The 20,732-nt window shown below is 37.9% G+C and overlaps 2 protein-coding genes across 4 annotated transcripts; one reads left to right on the top strand and one right to left on the bottom strand.

Annotated features, from left to right (window-relative positions):
* Positions 1–51: 51 nt before the first annotated feature.
* pdcd2 (programmed cell death 2) lies at positions 52–2,026 on the bottom strand. Of its 2 annotated transcripts, none has more exons than XM_027017582.3 (6): positions 1,560–2,026; positions 1,194–1,433; positions 927–1,064; positions 734–834; positions 461–574; positions 52–359 (listed from the first exon to the last, which is right to left on the bottom strand). In XM_027017582.3, the coding sequence occupies exons 1-6, from the start codon at positions 1,870–1,872 to the stop codon at positions 195–197; spliced, it is 1,071 nt and encodes a 356-aa protein (XP_026873383.1). In that variant the 5' UTR covers positions 1,873–2,026; the 3' UTR covers positions 52–194. The 2 variants fall into 2 exon arrangements, with proteins under 2 accessions (XP_026873383.1, XP_026873384.1); XM_027017583.3 differs by having other exon boundaries at positions 75–359; positions 927–1,061.
* Positions 2,027–2,809: 783 nt separating this feature from the next.
* Positions 2,810–7,200, top strand: rhoua (ras homolog family member Ua). Of its 2 annotated transcripts, none has more exons than XM_027017590.3 (3): positions 2,810–3,268; positions 3,627–3,685; positions 5,516–7,200. In XM_027017590.3, exons 1-3 carry the CDS (start codon positions 3,025–3,027, stop codon positions 5,873–5,875), a joined length of 663 nt encoding a protein of 220 aa, XP_026873391.2. In that variant the 5' UTR covers positions 2,810–3,024; the 3' UTR covers positions 5,876–7,200. The 2 variants fall into 2 exon arrangements, with proteins under 2 accessions (XP_026873391.2, XP_026873390.2); XM_027017589.3 differs by having other exon boundaries at positions 2,814–3,268; positions 5,426–7,200.
* The last annotated feature ends 13,532 nt before the right edge of the window (positions 7,201–20,732 follow it).

Below are 20,732 nucleotides of genomic sequence, written 5' to 3'. Positions count from 1 at the left end.
TCTTACTCATTAAAAAATTACTCCAATTAGTTCCTTATTCAGCACCCTCTGTTCAGAGTGACTTCATTCTGCAATGAGAGTGGTAGATATTTATTTTTTTTTATATCAGCAATTAATAAATCCATTGAAACTAATCTTATCCATGCAGATAGAGTAAACATTGAAGAGCACATTCTCATTATAGTAGCGTAAAGTTAAAGGACCCGATCCTCTGAAAAGTCTTGTTTCCAGATAAACTCGGGGGAATATTTGTTGCCTTGATCACAGCTGTCAGTACATGTGTAGATGACCAGTGTTCCCCAATCTATGCTCGCATCTTTCCGGTCCACCTTCAAGTGATTAAGCAACTGAGGCATGATCTGAAATAAATGCATGGTGCTGTTTTTATCATTACATAAAATAAAAGGTACAATGACTTACGATTACCTTTTGTAGTGAATGTTAACTAATTTCCAATTACCTGAAATTCAAAGGTTCTTTCGGCACCACATGGGCATTTTGGGACTTCTGCTTTAATGGGCACATGTTCAGATGACAACCAAAGTGGAGACCCCTCTCTACAATAACGTAAGACCTTTTTAAAAAAAACATAAAACAAATCAGTGAATTAAACATCCTGTTATTTGATGTAGCAGGTTATGCAGTTTTTGTATTTTTCTTATTGATAAACTATAAAAGCATATTACAGCAAATCAAAGGGTATGTCATGGTAAACCAATAATTGGCCACTAACCTGATGTGGCTCTGTAGCTATACATTTCTTAAACTTCAAAAACACTTTACTGTCACGGGTTTCATGGAAAGCCATGCTCTCCAACTCTTTTTCCTCCAAATCTGAGAAACATCACCACAGTAACCAAAATGTCTTCTCATGAAACATTTCTGAACACTGATCTAAGAATATTGAAATTATTTAAAAAATTAACCTGAAGTATAATTCACTTGCTCTGAACTGTTTGAGGCACATAACTCTTCATGCTTTACAGGGAGTTTCTCGGGCTCTGTAACCAGCTCCCTCTCAGGAAACACAAATGAATTCAGAATCTCTGAAGCCACAGAAGCTGCTAGTCAAAAATAAGAAAAGGTAAATGATCAGTGTTAACTGGGGTTACTATCTTTGTAAAGTACAATTGGATATTCAAATTTGATTTAAATATATCTTTCTAAAGTCTAAATCTTTCACATGTAACCACCTTCATCACAGCATTCCTTCTTGTGTCGTTGTTTCCAATCTATAACCTGGTGCTCTTTGCTGCAGTAGGTCACTAAATGACAGCGGGAGCAAGCTTTTTGTCCAGGGCAGCCACAAAGGTAGCAAAGTTTGACTCCAGTGCTAAGAATGCGATGTTCATCCCCAGGGTCCGCTGGCTTCTCGTCAGGAGGTGGATTAAAAGAGTAAAACTCATTTTCCCTGCGTAACTGACTCCTGTACACTGAGAAAGAATCCATGTTCACGACATTTACTCACAGGATTACAGTAATAACGTAGGGATTAATACGACTGTAAAATTGGAAAACGTCATGCAGCCTGGCATGTTTCCCTTCCAAAATCACATTACCTTTAAAGCACCTGCTGTCATTTCGAGTGTAGCAAGCTGGAGTCTTGCAACAAAACACGTACAATGTCCTATGGAAACTTCGTTCATATCCGACAAGTGGTGCGTAAACCTGTAAAAGAAACACCAGTGGAGTCTGGCACTTCTCGCACTCTATCTCAGGGAGCGTTGGTAAATTCTGTTGGCTCAACCAAGCTGGCTTTCCTCCAACTTTACTAGGAAACTGAGCGCTAAGAAGTTGCCATGCCTCAGCTTCTTCTAAGAAGCCCAATATCACTCCGGTTTCTCTTTCAGATTTAGGAATATTCCCAGCCATAATGAACCATAACACTTTCAATAGGCAGTAACCATTTTTTGACGCAATGTGCTTTCCTACGTGCGTCCACAATAATGTTCCGGTAAAACAGGAAACGTGACAACAAGTAACCGGCGCAGTTACATTCCCAGTCACAAACCTCGGTAATAGCGATTTTTAAAAAGCGAAACAATGGAAACCTACGAAAACTAAATATATTCTACACATTTACGTTTACACTTTTATCCAGTGGCAAAACTATAAGGGCGATCTTGGTTGATATTATTCACTCTATGTACAAAGCATACATTTTACATTTACAGCATTTAGCTAAAGTGCCTAAACAAACAATCAAATAAGTAATTACTTGTTAAACCTAGGCTATTTAAATGAAGAGAAAACAAGCGAATATCAATTCAAAACGCAGACATCAATTAGCATATGCGATCACTGTATCTTTTTCTTGTTCACAGTGAGTTGGCTGACCATATGTCCACTAGATGGCCTTATTGAGCTATTTTGTAACCAATTGATAACTGTAAGGAGTATTGCAATCAGAAACACGATCACTTTTTGGCAGTCTTTTGTTATATAGATGGAATTTGTCCTGGCACTGCTGAAAAAGTTGTATAATTATATGCCTACGATTACAAATATGCAGATAGCATAGATAGCGTAATAAATTTTAAGCAAACAAAGAAAATACCTTTCGAAGTTGAATACACGAAATATGACACATTAAACTAAAATACACAAACAAACATTCGACCAAATCAAATTCATCACAAGTCACAGGTCTACAAAGGGATGAGTTCATTGGTGTCGTACCACTGGCCCCAGCCCCCCAAAAACAATCCAATTTCATTTTTTCCGATGCTGATGGGTGTTCCAGTGGCCTGGATAAAATTGAAATCTCCGTTCTCTCGTTAGATGATGTCATACTGCTGGAGTACAGCAATGGGGCTGGTTCATATGAGCAAAGAGAGGAGGAGTGGACCTGTATCTTCTCACGAAAACTGAGCGCAAATGTGTTGGTATCCCAAAGACCCCTTTGTTCGATTTAATCAGAATAAATCTTTGTATAGCCTTTATTTTTGTCTTTATTGAAACAACACTGGATCCAATGAAAGAAATGGATTGGCGAGATTAGGATTAGGCGCTCACTTCACAGCGATGCCTCCGCAGGGTGTTGGAGAGTATAAACCTGTTACAGGCACAACAGTCCCACCGGTACCGCCAAGAAGATTTCGTAGTAGGAATTTATGCAAAAAGACCCGTTTCGCGTCCGCGGCAGAGCGCAAGGTGAAATGTGTACTCGTGGGCGACGGTGCTGTTGGTAAAACTAGTCTAATAATCAGTTACACTACCAATGGATATCCCACGGAGTATGTCCCGACAGCTTTTGACAATTTTTCAGGTAACGTATAAGGATATTGAATAAGTTTGGTATTTATGCACCCTACTAACACAGTTAGATTTTATTTTGACTACAGTATTACCAGAATTCATTTGATTTCGAAATGTTCTTGCAAAACTTTATATATTTAATGAACCTTTAAATATTCCATAAACATAGTATATTTATTTAAACCTACAATGGAATTATGACATTTTAATGGGAACAGGTATTAATTTGATCAGTATATGTATGACCTGAAAACTCCGGGAGATTTCTAATCCATGAAGTATTATCACAGTCCACACACCACAAATTAGCTACAAATGCGAAGTCCGAAGGAACGGGGTCTCTAACTTGGATGTGTATTCCTTTGCAGCGGTAGTAGCTGTTGATGGCAAGCCTGTAAAACTGCAGCTCTGTGACACTGCAGGCCAGGTTAGTGCAGTACTGAATAAAACAGATCACCTCATACACTTTGAAGACAGCAAGCTCCTATCTCTGTGGTCCCTGCCTCTGACATATTGTAAATATATGACGCACTGTTTAGGCAAACCTGCTGACTCTAGCTTTGATTTCATCGTTTTAAACTTCTAATACAGCTGTTTTTCTCTAAATATGAAGAGAAATTCAAAATGTGACCATAAACTATGTTCAAATTAGACACTAAAAATAAGTTCTGCAAAGCTTACTTATTGTCAGTTGTAAGGGGTGGTTCAGTTTGTTTAGCTGATTCATGATAAGGATGTCTGGTAAAGTTTAGCAAACGTTTGCTGTCCAGGCCGAGTGTTTACGCTCAAGCTTCATCCCGGGGAAATGGTAGAATTGAGGTTATCCAGTCAAATATGTACCATGTCTCTCGTTGTGTGGGAGGGAGGAAGCAGCTCTAGGGAACTGCAAATGGGAAGCTCTCTAATTGTGATGAATTAGTCCAGATCCAGGAAAAAAAAGAGACCTAGTTTTAGTTGAGGCACAGCTGGGGCTAGTCAGTGGAAACGTGAGACCAGTTGTGTTTTCGAGGAGCTGAGCTGGCTGGAGAAAGAGTCAATAGGCAAGCAAGCCAAGAGGGCTGGGGAGCAGCAGTTCTGTCTAGACCAAAAGAGAGAATTAGCTCTCATTTTGGTCATTTTGGCACTTCTATCTGGTCAAGAAACTTTCATTTTGGCTGGGACTGAAGAATGAATACTGCTGAATTCAGTGCAAGTAACATTTATTAAGTATAGTTTAGGCTAAAAGATCTGATGATCTTCAGCTACCTTTCTCTGACAGTGGGTAAGCCTGCATTTTTAATTCAAAATTGTCTTTTGATTTACTGTTTTAAAAGTAAATAAATACATCTGCCTTTTAATATTATTACAAAATTCACTTCTATCTATTACTGCAACCACAGTAATGAACTTATTTTTAAAAATGCATTATTTTTTATCTTGTGGTGGGAAATACCCAGATAACAGATCTGAGAGGAAATTAGTTTTGGCATATGAACTGGTTCCAGTTCAGAGCACATATGGAAGAGTGAAAGTGATGGCAAACTATGTTAATGAACAACATAGTTTTGCTTTGGTATGCTAGACTTTATCTCACTTGTTGCTTGCTGATGTCATAGGTCCAGATAAAGTCAAGATATGGAATTAACTTTCCACTTTTGTTTTTGCAACCTGCCACTTGAAAGGATTAAAGACACATTTCTGTAGATAACCCTACTGATTGAAGTTGGAGGCAAATCTATTTGAAAGTGTATCACCAAGCTTTATTTGTTGTAATCATTATCTTCCTAATAATGTAATTCCATAAAGGAAATCCTCAAATTTAATCCCTAAATTATCCTCATTTAGAGGATAAAAATTCTTTACCATACTCATGCAGTAATTAATTAGTAATATGTAGTAATTAATTAATTAACATAAACACTTCTTAACATGTCATTTGCATTGTAAAGCAAACTAGCTCAATTACAAATCCTACTCATGGATTGTTAAAGAACCTTGGATGTTCCTCTGAGTTTGGATGTAATACAATTAGCAGTGTTAAATGCATACCCACAGAGTTTAGTTCATTTAACTATCTCAAATTTTGCTTTTCTATATCTGATTGAACCCACGTGTGTTAAGAAGAGACAATGTAAGTGTCAACTCTTCCCGTGAAATTTATCCTTAAACATCATCTTCTCCTGGACAGGATGAGTTTGACAGGCTGCGGCCTCTGTGCTACACCAACGCTGATGTCTTCCTGCTGTGCTTCAGTGTTGTCACACCCTCCTCCTTCCAGAATGTACGGGAGAAGTGGGTCCCAGAGATCCGACGGCACTGCCCACGAGCCCCCATACTTCTTGTGGGAACCCAGGCTGACCTCCGCCAGGATGTCAAGGTTCTCATTCAGCTGGCCAAGTACAAAGAGCAGCCAGTGGAACTGCAGGAAGCTTGTGCGTGTGCTGAGGAGGTGCATGCCGTGTCCTACATGGAGTGCTCAGCGCTTACCCAGAAGAACCTGAAAGAGGTGTTTGATGCAGCCATATTGGCTAGCATCCAACACATGGACATGCAGCAGCAGAGGATAGCAAAGCGCACACCCAATAAGATGAGGACGCTCTCTGAGTCCTGGTGGAAGAAATATTGCTGCATGGCATAAAGCAACCTTTATGGATACATGCAGCTTTTAGTGTTGTCGTGGTCAAACTGCCATTTAATTAGGGGAAGGACATGAAACTTACTTCATCAGGGTTTGCTTGGAAATGTTTCTTTTTATGAATAGAAAGTAAAATGTTCCTGGAATTTAGTGGGATCACTGCACTGTAGAAGAGATGAGTGAGATGGAAAGATTCACCGCAAACAATCGCTACACCCTTCCATTCTTTACAATAGAAGATATAAAGCCATCTGTTCTGAGATCAGTTGCCTGAATACAGTTTAAGCCTTCCTCAGATTGGACATGCTCTGAGAAATAAACTGTCCAATTCTTTTTTGCAATACAATAAAGTCTTTAAAGCTCTCCATAGGCATCCAGTTGTACACTGTAAAGGTTAATTCAACATTGGTGTTTTTCAGTGCCTCAAATGCATTAAGATATCCCTGTAAATTTCCTCTTACAATCAGACTGCCTACACTGTGAAATAGCAAGTCTCTTTGGTTGTCCGAGCAAGACTTAATTACTTTACAAATGCATATTTATGTTATGCTCTTTCCTTCTCCATGAATGTATTGCTAAATCCTAATTAAATAAACGGGATGAGTGGCCATCCTAAAGCTGGGATATTTTAGTTTTTCTCTTGGTAAGTGTCCAAAGCTTGTGTACATCAATTTATAGAATCATTCAATTGCTATTTCTCACAAACCTTCACTGCATTTTACAACATAGATATTCTGGAACATCATCATTTGCTTAATTTCTGAGTTGTCAAACCTGCTAAGTCAGTTATTTTAAGAGTTAATCCAGAACTTCTATTCAAAATATATCATAAGGTTGTAGTCATTAAGGTGAGCTAACTATTCAGTAGGCAAGTTCAGGTTTGTGTTTGGTCTGTCCCTTGGCTATCTGGGGCTCATTAATAAATGTCACCATAGCAGAAGTAGGTGAATTGTTTGTTTCATCAGCGCTAGAATTAAAAAGAGGGTGAATGATTTGTAATGTCTTCAGTCGTTGATTACAAAACAAAGAATGTCATGTAAAATCCAGAAATAGTACAGATTGGTGACCCATGTAGCACCTTACCTAATCCTTGCAGAAGGCCTTATTAATGATGGTGCACACTGGTCATGATTCTTTCTATTACTGGTACTGGATGTATAATTGCCTGAACTGACATGGACAGTGGAATGTAAACAACTTCATAAAGTGCCCAAAATGGTTTATGTCTGTCTCAGGTAAAGCAGCATCACAAAAGTGTAGAATTCCAGTGTTGTTTAATAATCTTTGGATAAAGAGACCTTTGCATTAAAAAATTGTTTGTTTGTTAACTTGTTTTTGGGCTTTGAATTATTTTATGTTTCAAAAGAATTTTATTTCTACCAACAAAACACTGTCATTCTCCCATAACACTAGCTGTTAAAAACAATTATGCTATTGGATGACTGCATTCCTGTTTGTAATATGTTACTGTATCTGAATTGCATATGAATGGAACTGTCTATTACAGTTCATAGATGTGATGTGTGTCTTACCTGAGTTCTATCTTCATAGCTTTGTTCGTTGGCCAGCATTTGTTCTCGGGTGAACAAATTTATCACCCACAGGATATTTGAACAAATGAGATAAGGAGTGATGCTGAACAGAGAAGTTAATGAATCACTAAGCAGCATTATATTCTGAAGTATCATTAAGGTTGCAATCATCAAACAGGCTAGTACCAAACACTGTACTGAAAGTGATGTCTCTAGTGAAGATGAAATCTTTATTCTGAAACTCCTCAAGCCTTATTACTCATAAGAGTGTATCTGAGTGTGAGCAGGTGTTTCAAGGAGAGTGAGATGAAGTTATTGGCTTTCTGAAAATGAATTTGGTATGCTGTAAGTGAAAGAAGGATTAAAGAATGGTAACTCCAGAAATCTATTTCTGAGCAGAGCTTAAAACATGCACATACACATACATATATATATACAAGCATACACACAAAACCAGAGAGAACACAAACTATGTTGAACATTATTATTGGTACATAGTGTTTTCAATACATTATAAAGATTTAGTTTCTGAGTTCCATACTGTATGTACTGTCTATGAAAAAATAGATTTTGCTAGTCTTTGGACAGAATTAAACTGAATTTTGATTGGTAAAAGTCATTATGGACTGACCTAACTACTTTTAAGGGTTTCTTTAAGGTAAACATGAACTATTTTTCTGTTATCGGCATCCCTCCCTTTTCATCAAGATGGGAGCAGTGTGTGTGTGGTTTTTTTTTTATCTGCACAGCACTGCAACTCAGTGAACTGTCCTTTTTCCTTTGTGGATGAGCTTGTTAAATCTGTAAGTTTCTCACCAGCCAAAAATGTGCAGGATCTGGTCATGGTCAGGAGAGAAAAGAGATGCAGTAATGAATAAAGAACTAGCCTTTTGACAATACAAAGTGTGTGTGTGCAGTTTTAATTGTGTTCTCCTGAAAACTGTGTTTTGTTCTCTTAATCTGTTGACTTCAATGTATCAATGATATTCTTAGATCAAATCAGCCAGTGCTTTAAATTCAGACAGCGATTGTACACTGTGCTTGTTTTTTCCTCTTTATGGGTACTTTTTAAAAAATTTTATTCAAATGGTTTATATAATAGACTTAAGACGAACCTGCAGTGCAATTTATTATTTGATTTTGAGACAGTAGTGCATGCTAAAGCAGAAACTTTAATAAACTGAATAACAAAAGCACAAAGGAATTAAACAAAACAAGAATCTGGGATTTACGTACAATCACCTGTTATAAGTAAATAATGTATATTTATAGGTAGTTGTCCTAGCCAGACTAAGATGCATAGTGGGATGCGATTGGAGGTTTAGATAGCACTGACAGTCCAGTAAACTGTCATATGGGATCATTAATGTTCTGCTGTACTAATGCCTGTAGACAGCCTATCAAATAAACTGAAGATCAAGCTGTAGAAATTGTGCTATACAAAGAGATGTATTAGCATGTAGTAGCATTATTATTTCTCATTGGGTTGTGACAATAGACATATTTCTGATAGTTCTTTCTAAAAGTTTTATTTTGCAATGATGTGAAATATCTATGTAAAAAGATGATTAAGAGAAAATAATCTTGTATATAAAATTTAGTTTTTCCTCTTTAAAGAGATGACAATGTTTTACAATGTATTCTAGGATCTATTTGTGCATCTACGGTAGGCTTTATAATGAGTGGTGTCTGGAAAAGCTGCACTGGATTCAGCCATCTCACTGACTTTGTAAGGAAATGAAATGTAAGAATTGATCTATGATCAGCACTGTAGTATCAGTTCTGGGATTTAACCTTGTAAATAAAACACCTGGTTCTGTTTTCACAAAGCATTTTGTTTTGTTTGGTTCTATTTTTCTTGTTTCAACACACCTGGTTTGAGTTTAATCAAATACATTACAGCAATGTGTCTAATGTTCCTATAATAAATGTTCCAGAACTACAAGGCAGGCTGACAATACAATGTTTGTAAAGGTACTAAGATGTTTTAATTACATTTTCCAATTTCTGGGTTTTGGTTCATATGGTAAGTTGTTCAGATGCCTGCATTCCTCGATACAGTTGGCATACATAACCTGAAAATCTTTGCTTCAGTAAACATATAATAACACTAACTAACTTTCTTTCAATGTCCTTTCACAGTGTTGTTCGGATTTATTGTCAGGGTCCATAAGCATTCACAGTCAGCAACAAAAATGACACTTATTTTGGCCTACATTGTAAAGGGCTTGCGAACAATGCCATCCCCATTACCCAAAGTCTTCAGCACTGCTGATCATTTCACTAAGCTTGCTGATCTGTGAGACTCTGGTCCAGTCATGGTGGAGCAGTGTTCCAGTGTCATGGGTCCCACATAGGCCTGAGAGTCCTCTGAATGCTGGGCTGTTGACAACCAGTGGGAATTCCAGAGGAGTAGTACCCACGCAGTACCCAAGAAAATCAGTGCTTTGCCCCTGTATAACTATGAGTAACTATCACTGATCAAATTGAACACAACCAAAAATTGTTCTGTTTGGCCTTATATGGCTCCCTACATATAAATCTACAACATTAATTCAAGACGAATACCTTAATATAATAATTGTCATCACATCTAGCAGATTCAAGTGTTATGCAAGGATATTTGGACAGTGACAAACCACAGCAATGCAATATAATGAATGAGGTATTTTGTTATCTTGTGGTTATGCGCATGAGTGTGACATTTTGAGACACAGAAGTGAGATGCAAGCAGTGGAGGCAAAAGCAAAATCATTTTATTTAGCTACAGGAAAACCTAGCTGTAAACCGATATGTGTTTGTTAATGTTAATCGTGCTTAACATTAGACTGGAACAGGCTAAATGAGAAGTGCTGCGCTATGGCTCCTGTTACGTAGAATAGGAGGAGAGGTGACTTTGAACATTCGAAGGCAATGATCGATAACTGGGTGATTGTGAGTGGGGGAACTGGTTGTGAGCATGATTGATGCGAGTACTAATTGAATCCTGCCTGGGTGCCAAACTTTGGAAAAGTGGTTAACTACAGAGAGAATGATGGTGTTACCTTTGGATGCCAGGAGATCACTGACGAAGTCGTCCACTACATCCCTATGTCCATGACCTGTCTGGAGTGGGCAGCAGGAGCAGCTGATCAGTGGGAGTAGATCGCAGGTCTTGCATTGGGTGCATATCATGCAGGAAGCCTTGAGCTTGGCCATGTCCTGCTGCATGGAGGGCCACAAGTAGCAGGCTGCCAGTAGCTGTCCAGCTGTTCCACTTAGATGACTGGTCCCCAGGGAGGTGTAGGCCCACTTGATGAGAGGCGAGCAGCACTGGAGGGGATGTACTGGTGGCTAGGGCAGTGTGCATGGGGGTATGCTTGAACTTCCACTCCCACTTGATGGCTCACTGAAAGCATAAGGGTGGCAGGACAGTTTCCTGACTATTGGAGTCGGCTTCAGGGTCAAGCTAGCATGAGAGAGCATTAGCCTTGAATCTGGAAAAGAACACCAGCCATCTGACCGTGGTTTGTTAACCAGAAAGCACTTAGACTTGCACACGCGCACGTGGTGTGTGTGTGTGTGTGTGTGTGTGTGTGTGTGTGTATGTGTGTGTGTGTGCGTGCGTGCTGTGTTGTGTTGTATTTATGTGCAGAGATGTGGTCAGAAGGATATTGGCAACAGATCATTTGTTATGGCCCTGGCAAAAGGCCAGCTCTTTCAACTACCACTAACATAATTGGGTCCAGAACTTTTAATTGTATGGAATAGCATTCACTTGAAAGCATGAAAGCAAGAAGCAATGTCCACTTCTTGCTTTCATTCACTTTATTTGAGATTTCCTTTAAAGACCTTTTCACCATCCAACTTTTCATGTACCTTGAAGGGAACTGTGCAAGGTTAGTAGGAAGTTCTCTTAAATATACTACTTTACCTAATCTCTATCGAAACTGAAAAACTGTTATCTATTTCTGGAAACATATTTGGAAGGAATCAAGCTAATACTGCATAATGTTTGGAACCATGTGAGCTGATGTCTAAGTACTGTAAACATTCAGAAAGCTGATGATAATGCCAATGATACACTGGCAATATCTTAATGTAAATGTGTAGTGCTGTCTGGAGCAAGAAGGGCAATGGGCACATGGAACAAATACCATGAGAAAAGCAATGTGGATTATAAACAACAATCAAAGAGTAAAAACAGTGTAGTTGCATATATGCATTGATGCTTCAGCATTGCCTTTGGGATATGAGTACCAATATGTTAACCAGATCATCACAATATTGAAACATACTATTAAAGCAGTTACAGCCATTTATGTTTTTGGTCTTTCAAGGCCAAAATGTGGAATATTATTGATTGGCCAAATCAGTCACCTGAAATAAATTTCATTGAGCATGAACTTTACTAACTAAAGACAATAGTGGAGACTGAATGCATATAGCTCTTGAGATCAGCATGAAACTTTATATTGCAGGCCTTACAAAGCATCACCAAAGAGGATGACCAGTGTCTGCAACCCTTTACTAAATGTATTAAATTTACTAAATGTAAACCTGACAGCACAGAAACCTGACTTTAAAGCCACATGCAAGAAATCATAAAGTAATTTTAGTCACATTAAAGAGATAATTAAATGTTTGTGTATCCAAAGTTCTACTTTCATTCAATTAATCTATATTCTATTTAGGCTAGTTTTAGATTCTCTTTGTAACTTTATCACTATGCCTTGTTCTGTTTGAATATTTTTTTTAGTTGGTCTGGAATGTGCAAATGACTAAATGTGAATGATTAAATGTGAATGCCATATTGCCATCAAATCTGGAAGATAATATATTTGACTGTACTTAATTTTGAAAATATGTATACTACCACACTTTTAAAAATGGGTAAAGTTTTTATTTTGTTGATCACAAACAATGCAAATGTAAACAAAATATTTAGAAACAGTTTTTTTTAGGTTTCTGTTGCAACTGATGGATTGGTTAGTATCAGAATGTCTCACTGAAAGAAACAGAGAGAGCACTGTGAAGTGGGGGGTGGGGTGAGAGTTAAATCAGATTTCTTTCCTCTGCCAAATAGGCAGAGCCAGCTACAAGCAAACAGTTTTCTGAGCCTTCAAACCCACAGCTGTTTGCAAATCTACCTCCAGTTTGTTGCTTTGAGCAATAGAATCCTTTTATTGAGCCTCTCAATCTCTGCTGACCTCTGCTTCTGTTTCTGTTGCTGTCATTGTTGAACTAGAGACAACAAATGCCAATTCAGAAAACAATCCCCCTGTTCACTTCCACTTGTTACTTTCTCTCAGAGTATACTACAGGTACAGGCAAACCTCTCTTTGAAGAAGATCTCCTTTCCATGCTTCACTCACAGCAGGTTTATCAAGTGTCTGTGAGAAAGATTAGATGCTAAACATTACAGTTGTACAATTCCCAATGATCAAGTCATGTAGACCTGTCTACTCCTGTCTTTTGCCTTATAACTTCTGAGCTCCCTCCAAACTCTCAAACAAACACACACACACACACACACACACACACACACACACACACACACACACACACACACACACACACACACACACACACACACACACACTTCAGCCCAATTTGATACATCATGCTTTGGCAGGGTGCTTAGTGCTCTTGCTCTGCTCACAGTTGCCTGGCACTGATCCATGTACTCCAGCTTGTTTTCAGCCTTTGCTCTGCTGATGCAGTATAAAAGCGACAAATATTTTTCTGGGAATTGTGATTCACTTTTCTGCATACATGTGTCTGCCTAGACTGCAGCACTTACTTGACACTCTGTCTGACCCCTTCTTGTGTTAGATAAGCTTCACCAAAAAAAAAATGCTATTAGTGATTTCTGCAGGAGTCCTGTTCAAGAAGCACAATTTGGAAAATATCAGAATAAACCAATTAAAATGCTTTTAGCATTTTGTTTTATGATACTTTTGGCAATAATTTCCAATATCATAATAATAATGAATTAAGAGTCATAACTAGAATGTTTTGAAAAATGTCCTGTGTAAAATATTTACTAGGAAAGGGTGGTATAGGAAAAAAATACTGGATGCCAAGCAGAGTGGGAAGTAATGACAGAGTAGTGATTCAGGACCCTGCCTATTATCTGTGATATCTGCCTAAAGACTTTATTTTAAGTTTTTAGGCTTGTTTTAATGTCAACTTCCTTTAGTCATTTTCATAATTTAGCAATTCACAGTAATTAAAAAGTTTCAATCTGTGATCAAAATCATTTTTAATGGTGTTCACTATTTTAAAATCACCTCCTGTTGTTTCACTCTACTGCTCTTCAGCACAGACATGTTGGCTCTCGTTGGAGCTGTGTGATGTCATTATGATGAAATGCAGGCTCTGGTCAGCATGAGGTCATGGGTTCACCACAACTCCCCCTCAGTAGGCTGGAATTCTGCAGCTTTGGCTGATGCTCTGTTTATCTTTTGGACATGGAGGCTCTTCTTATCACACAATCATCAGGAAATTTGAAAGTATTGTTCATTAGCCCTGCCTCTGCTTCAGAGCATGATGCTCAAGCTCAGTCACTCCTTTTTTAATGTATATCCTTCATTCATAACATACATCCTACTACAAAGAGACAGTGTCATAGTCTAACAAACTTGTTTTTTTTTTTACTTATCACATCTGTTGCATGTAATGGAATTTGAGAGCACACTATTTTCCACATTGCTCCTCTTATCCTATTTGTCACATGTATTGTACTGCAGTGTTCCAGCAGTGTGGCCAAGCCCAGATCCGGTATTTATACAGCATATTTTTGGGATGGAAGGAGAGCGGCAGCTGGTATCTTTACTGATAACAGAGCTGTGTCATAAGCTGAGCAGCCAGTGTGGGGCCATCAGTGTTCCCAAACAAAGAGCAGACACTTAGAGTCAGAGTTAACAAGGGTGGTGAAGGCCTGCACTCACTTCATCACAAAGGATTATTTGGATGTGCAGTTAATTCCAAATAATTTGGCAAAGTAGCTGTTGACCAAGTAATCTGCAAAAGGCATTTAAATCCCTTGCTGACTATTATGCATTTAATAATAGGAACTTCTTCATCAAGAACAGAACATCTGTAGCTACATATACTGAGAACTTTATTATGAACTGATTCGATAGGCTTCCAGGGAGAATATGTCGGCATATAGAAATCTCAAGCAATAAATTTTAGTTGTCCTCAAATTGATCTGACCAATTGATGTCATTCAGTGTTTGGTTCAACTGTAAAATCAGTTGCATATAACATTAGTTTGATATATTTTATTTTCGATGATCAGTGTCTTGATCATGAACTGTGCAACATACTAAAGCTTTTTCAGACACATATATACTGAATATTTACTAAATGTATTTGTCATGGAACGCTCGCCTCCCCCGAGTCATGTGGTTGAGCCCGCCATGTACAGTGGGAGGGCTGTTTTGTTTGTAACCACACCTGCACACACCTGCACCTCATCTGTCTAAATGTATATACACCCATGGCAAAGAGTTCAAGGTGTTGGTTATTGTTGATGTAACATGTGGATGTAACATAGTCAATGTTCATTGTATTCGTGTTCACCGTACAAGTTTAATGTTAATCGTTTCTTGTTTGTAGTGATTTTTGTGAGTGCCATTAGTGTTTCATGTTAAATTGTTAAATGTAAATAAATGTTCGTTCCAGTCAGTGGAGTCTGTGCGTCACTCGGGCCACCATGCGTTACAGTACTGTGTTTTATATATATATATATATATATATATATATATATATATATATATATATATATATATATATAAGGTTTTATTTATCAGAATTCTAACAGAATCAAATCTGAATTCAACAGAAGTTGACTTGCTTGTCTGTCCTCCAGCCTTCCTTTAGATGGGTAAGCCCAGCAGAAAGAAGATCAGTGAGCTCGGAGGCAGACATATAGAGTCAAGCACGTCCTCTGCGAGATAAGAGGGCTGTTTTAGTTTCCATAAACCTTATTTGTCTGATCCTTTCCTCCCTTCTGCCACTTCATCCCATCACAGATCCTTTTCTTGGATAGATACCTTGTGATCACAAGTTGACATAAGCCTGAAAGTATATCTCAACTACCCAGTGCTGTGGGTAGTTTCTAATTGCATAAAATTCTTGCTTGTTCTTACTTCTGTGCTAGCTGTTTGCCTCCTTATATTCCAAATAAGGCTGCACATTAGCCACTAGCCTTTGGGACACCATAGAGATGACATGGGATTTGTAGTTAGTACAACATCTACATGTGCAGTTAAAGTTTTAAGAGAGATGTCAGATACTCTGTGAGATGTGATGACTGTTGTCCTTGCTTTTATTCACCCACATACAGAAATGTTGAGTCAGAAAATAATTATGAATTTACCCTAAATAAATATATTTTTGTGGACAAGTTACAGCTAGGTTCACTGGTCCAGATGAAACCAGTTCAATGCATTTGAAGAATATTGTTTCTGGTTCATGAAAAAACTAATTCATCAGCTCCCTTTGTTGATCAAACACAAGCTCTGCCAAAGGCCTAAAGCTTTGAGCTCATACTACACCGGACCTAAACATATTTAAAAACTGCACCTGAAGGGTTTTGGAATGGAATTTGTGGTTATGGATTTAACCATATAAACATGTAAAGTATGTCTACATTTAAAAAAAAAACTGATCAAAGAATTATACCAATGCTGGGACAACAGCAGTAGCTGAGCTATGTCAACAGTGTTGCACTATTGTGTCTCACTCAAAGACACACATCCACCCAAAGGTTCACATCCTTTCTTATAAACAGTGAAATAAGGCACCATGAGTGATGTGTAGATATTAATATTCCTTTCTTCCCATTGTATTGTGTCTAAAGACATGCCCTTATTATGAAAAGATGACATAAATTACAAGTTATAATGTGGAAGCTTAGAACCTGTTACTAGCTCATAGTATCATTCCTTGATGGTTCAGGTTCTAATGTGAAGACTCCCAACACTGAACATTTTCTGTTGAACAAAACACAGAACAACCAAACATTTCAACCTAAGTCTTTATACTAAAGTGTTTCATTGTTTTCTATTTGCTCTATTGTTTAATCCTATTAGAAATTGTTTAGAGTGCCATTTAACTTGCACAAAGTGTTTAATTCATTACAAACTTGTTTTTATGGTTATGCACTTGGTATCTTGTTATATAGCGATTTGCTACTCGTGTATATGCAAATGCTGTCACTGGAGAATGTATCTGACAGACAAATGAGCTGCTCTGATGTCCCAATATTTATCATATCCTATAAGTAATCAGCTAAAAAAAATAGATACAAGCATATTTAAAATACACAATTATTACAGTGTAAATATGCAATAATTATCAGCATGCAATTCCAGGAATCTCAAAACATGCTAAGTAAAATCTTAAGTTTTAGTCTACTCTTGAAAATTCATTCATGTACAGCTTAGTATATTACTATTTTAAAGAACCAAAAAGAATGAAAGTCAGTATCCTTTTTTCTATTGCCAAATGTTAAGCTGGGGCAAATGAGACAAATTACCAGCCATGAGGTTTATCATGCTGTGTTGGATGTGTGGGCTATGTGCAGGAATGCACACAGGATCTTTTCACTACACAGACCTATCATCTGAAAAAGATCTCTATGGAGGCGCTGTGGGGTCACCATTGACACAATTCATTTGTGGATCTCCCATGTGACAGCTGCACTCACCCCATTAGCATTCAATCCACAGCTACTTGAATATTGCAACTTTTCAAGAGAAATGTGTATTCAGCTCGTGCATATTGTCACAAACCGAGTCAATTTATCATGGCGACTAAGACAAGTCAAGTTTCAAAGTATTACCCTGTATCAGTGAAACTTTTAGGGAGTAAGAAGCTTTAGACTAAGAGAATATGATCAGATCTGTCCTGGAAAACCAAGATGACATTTGCATTGCAGTTTTGTATGGTGTAGATAAGACTAATACAGTTATTTGCAGTAGCATAATTCATCATATTCATCAGTAGCATTATTCATCATATTACTCCTGCATTCTTTTGTTTTGTTTTGTTTTCCTTTTTTGAGAGGGTGCTTTTATACAGTTTGTTTCCAATGCCCAAATACCCAAAATTTTAAAATATAAAATGTAAATCTGAACTTAAATTGCTGTAAAAATTGTCATTAGAAGACAGAAGCCTAACCAGCGTTTGATTGTGCTGAAAATGGTTGGACATAACCACCTTTTAATGAATGAATAGATGAATAAATAAAATTAACAGGTTGACCTTATAAATGACTGATGTCTGCTCATTGCTTAGTAAGCCCTCCTTGTCTTCGAATTCAGAGTTGAGTGTTTGAGGATCAGCAGTGTTGGGGTTCCCATAGGGTAAATGAATGGTCGCAGTGACCCACAGCAGACAAGCAGAGCAATCGAGGCTCCCCTTTTGTGCCTATTTAGTGAACGCTGGAGTGATCAAAAAAGAGCCAAGTCCCACCCCCTCTGTTCTTCCCTCTTCAGCCCTCCCTGCCTCACTCCTCTTGCCCTGCCTGCTGCCTCCCAGGCTGTCTGTCTCCAATAGTGATGGGCTGGGAACAATGGTGAACTCTGTGTACCATGAAGTACTGTGGAGGCGATGTTGCCTGAAAGAAAGCTTTCAGCTTGGGCTTTACACAAACACACACACACACACACACACACACACACACACACACACACACACACACACACACACACACACACACACACACACACACACCCCAAGAGTTTCGCCCTGGTATTAAACATTTTGATGGTGTTTTTCAAGGGGCATTACTGGCAACTAATTTGACACCATTTTTGGCAGATGTACATAAAACATACAACCTACACTCTCACTTTCAGCCTTGTAAAAAAGATTACACTCTGATAGTGTAGTTTCATGCAACATAAACTAAATTCCTTCTGATATGTTTCACATTATACTCAGTGACATATCTTTTCACAGTAATATAAGGGAAAGTTTCAGGCACAGGTCTCTTTCAGATACAAGCCTTTAGAGGTATTGAGGCCAGGTTGCTTATGTTGAATGCTTTACCACATAATTTGACTGAGTCCAAGAGTCAGAGTTGTCAATAAAAACTTCTTTTTACATTGACTGAGGGATAATAAATGCTATATATCTGTTACAGTACAACTGAATATTGGTTCTGAATTTTCTCATGTTGGTGGACTCCAGAAAAAAAATTCAATCTAGAATTTCAATTAATTATTGTTTGCTTAGTTATTATACTAAGGGAAGTTTGGAAATATTCAGCATGATAGCACTTAAGGATTAGAATTACATATTTTTTTACAAGATATGGTGCCATAAAAGACCAACCATTTGCCAGTATCACACATGCACCCGACACCTGTTGTACTCAAAGTGTTGACAAGTGAGACACCTGGATAAGTTCACAAAGCAGTGTTAATAAACAAGTAAATAAATAAGCTTCTAAGAATTTTTTTCAGTGGACATTAATTGAGCTATTGGTAAGAAATCATATAATAATTTTATGCATTAACAATATGCAGCTATAACTTCAAATAATATCCCAGAACACACATAAACCACCTTTGCAGCTTCAGACAGTGCAAGCTGTGGCCATGCATGCTGTCTGCTTACTCAGTGTACAACCTTTTTACACACTCTACACTGCTCACCCCTCCTCTGCAGGACTCTTCACTCTCAGTTCTGGCCTTTCCTGGCCTCAGGACAAGGACAGCATTCAGAGTGTTTGCCGATGATGTTTGTCAATGGGCCTGTGAACTGGCCTTCCTCTCTGCTTCGACCAGCAGAAAGGGAGCTGTCTATAGCAATAACAGGCCTAAAGAGGCCTGCTGAGTATGGAAGAGTGAGAGACCCACTGATCATGCCTGCAGTAGACCAGCCCTGTCAAAGCATGCACTGTTAATGTACAGCCTCCCAAGGCCTCCTAGCTTTTAAACTAACAAACCATATGTTGTTTAGAGCCTTGAGGCACAGTAGAAAGGTGGGGTGTTATTCTGTGTTATTCTCCTGTTGATGCCTTTGCTGAAGCAAGAAGTGATTTTATAGTCTATATTAGTTCTCCAATTCAAACAACCTGCCAAAAGGACTTTCATTAAATGTTTGCAGCAGTCATGCTGTGCAAAGAACCCTATCTAACATTAATACATTTAAACATGTAGTTTCAAAGCAACTTTTGGCAAAATCCTTAAAATTTACTAAATGAATATCTTTCATTTCCCAGTGCACCCCTTCCTATACAAGTAAAACTAGATGTAACGTGATGTGTTTGCCACCACAAATAAGTGAAACATTTTAGACAAAAGCATTTCAGCTCTTGACATACCTTTTTTTTGTCCTGTTGTGTGTTGTTTGGCCCTCAGTTGTAACCCGACACAGGTGCAAGTTCTTTTCCTCACTAGTTTGAGATTAAATTTAAAAAAACTCCCACATTTCAGAATAACATCCTGGCTCAGAGAGCATGATGACATTTTTAGATTCCAAGGACAGTTAACTTCCTCTCTTCCTGGTTACCATTGTGCTTCAGTGATAGTGAAACTCCCCAATGAGGTTGAATGGCCCCTTGAGTTTTTCATACTCGCTCACAATGGCTGGGGAAATATTGAAATTCTTATACCTCTGATGGATGTATATAGTTGCTATTTGCTGCAGAATTAACAGGTGTCATTAGCTCAGAACAATTGCAAAAAGATATAAGTAAGTGAAGAAAAAAAGATCTTTAATCCAATTCATGAGCCATACAGATATGTTAGCCAAATATGAGGTCAACTCTGGGTTCAATTTGGAATTATTGTTACATTTTTGTAAGTTTTTTAATTAAATATTAACTACTCTGATGAAATGCAAGGTGTTCTTTGCATTCAGATCTGACTGAACTATCACACAGACATTTTACACAAACACTAGCTCACATATCAAGTCAGAATCCAGCTAAACTAAGCAGGAAATATAGGAAAGAAAAGAAGGCAGTTTCTATATACCCACAGGAGCTATACACAAGGAACATTATTGCTGATAGACATCTGGAAAATTATGTGGTGACTCATTCAATCAAAGATCCTCATGGGTTGGTGTTGACTCTGAATGTCTCACTCTCATAGGTTAAAAATTTGTGCGCCTGGATCTCAAATGATTTTTTTTTTCTAGAATGTTAAATTGCTAAATGACTCTTGCGCTAATAAGTGGAAAGAAAGGGCATAAAAGGATTGTGTAATCCACCCACATGCGCTGTTAACAGTTTATGCTTGCTCTGTCTCATGTGCTCTTCATTACATACAGAGTAGACATCCAAAAGTTATTGAGGGATGTAACATTTGCTATAATTTACA

Source organism: Electrophorus electricus, chromosome 12 (genome assembly GCF_041902795.1).
Source record: "Electrophorus electricus isolate QZ-2024a chromosome 12, ASM4190279v1, whole genome shotgun sequence".
Taxonomy (NCBI): Eukaryota; Metazoa; Chordata; class Actinopteri; order Gymnotiformes; family Gymnotidae; genus Electrophorus; species Electrophorus electricus.
Note: the sequence above shows the minus strand (reverse complement) of the source record. Positions and strands in the feature narration are given on the sequence as shown.

Excerpts from the sequence above, each read along its gene's own strand:
- pdcd2 (XM_027017582.3), bottom strand. The coding sequence starts at position 1,872 with ATGGCTGGGAATATTCCTAAATCTGAAAGAGAAACCGGAGTGATATTG. Across the intron at positions 1,434-1,559 it reads TGACAGCAGGTGCTTTAAAG|TGTACAGGAGTCAGTTACGC; the intron begins GTAATGTGATTT and ends ATTCTTTCTCAG. Across the intron at positions 1,065-1,193 it reads GAAGGAATGCTGTGATGAAG|CAGCTTCTGTGGCTTCAGAG; the intron begins GTGGTTACATGT and ends ATTTTTGACTAG.
- rhoua (XM_027017589.3), top strand. The coding sequence starts at position 3,025 with ATGCCTCCGCAGGGTGTTGGAGAGTATAAACCTGTTACAGGCACAACA. Across the intron at positions 3,269-3,626 it reads AGCTTTTGACAATTTTTCAG|CGGTAGTAGCTGTTGATGGC; the intron begins GTAACGTATAAG and ends ATTCCTTTGCAG. Across the intron at positions 3,686-5,425 it reads TCTGTGACACTGCAGGCCAG|GATGAGTTTGACAGGCTGCG; the intron begins GTTAGTGCAGTA and ends TCTCCTGGACAG.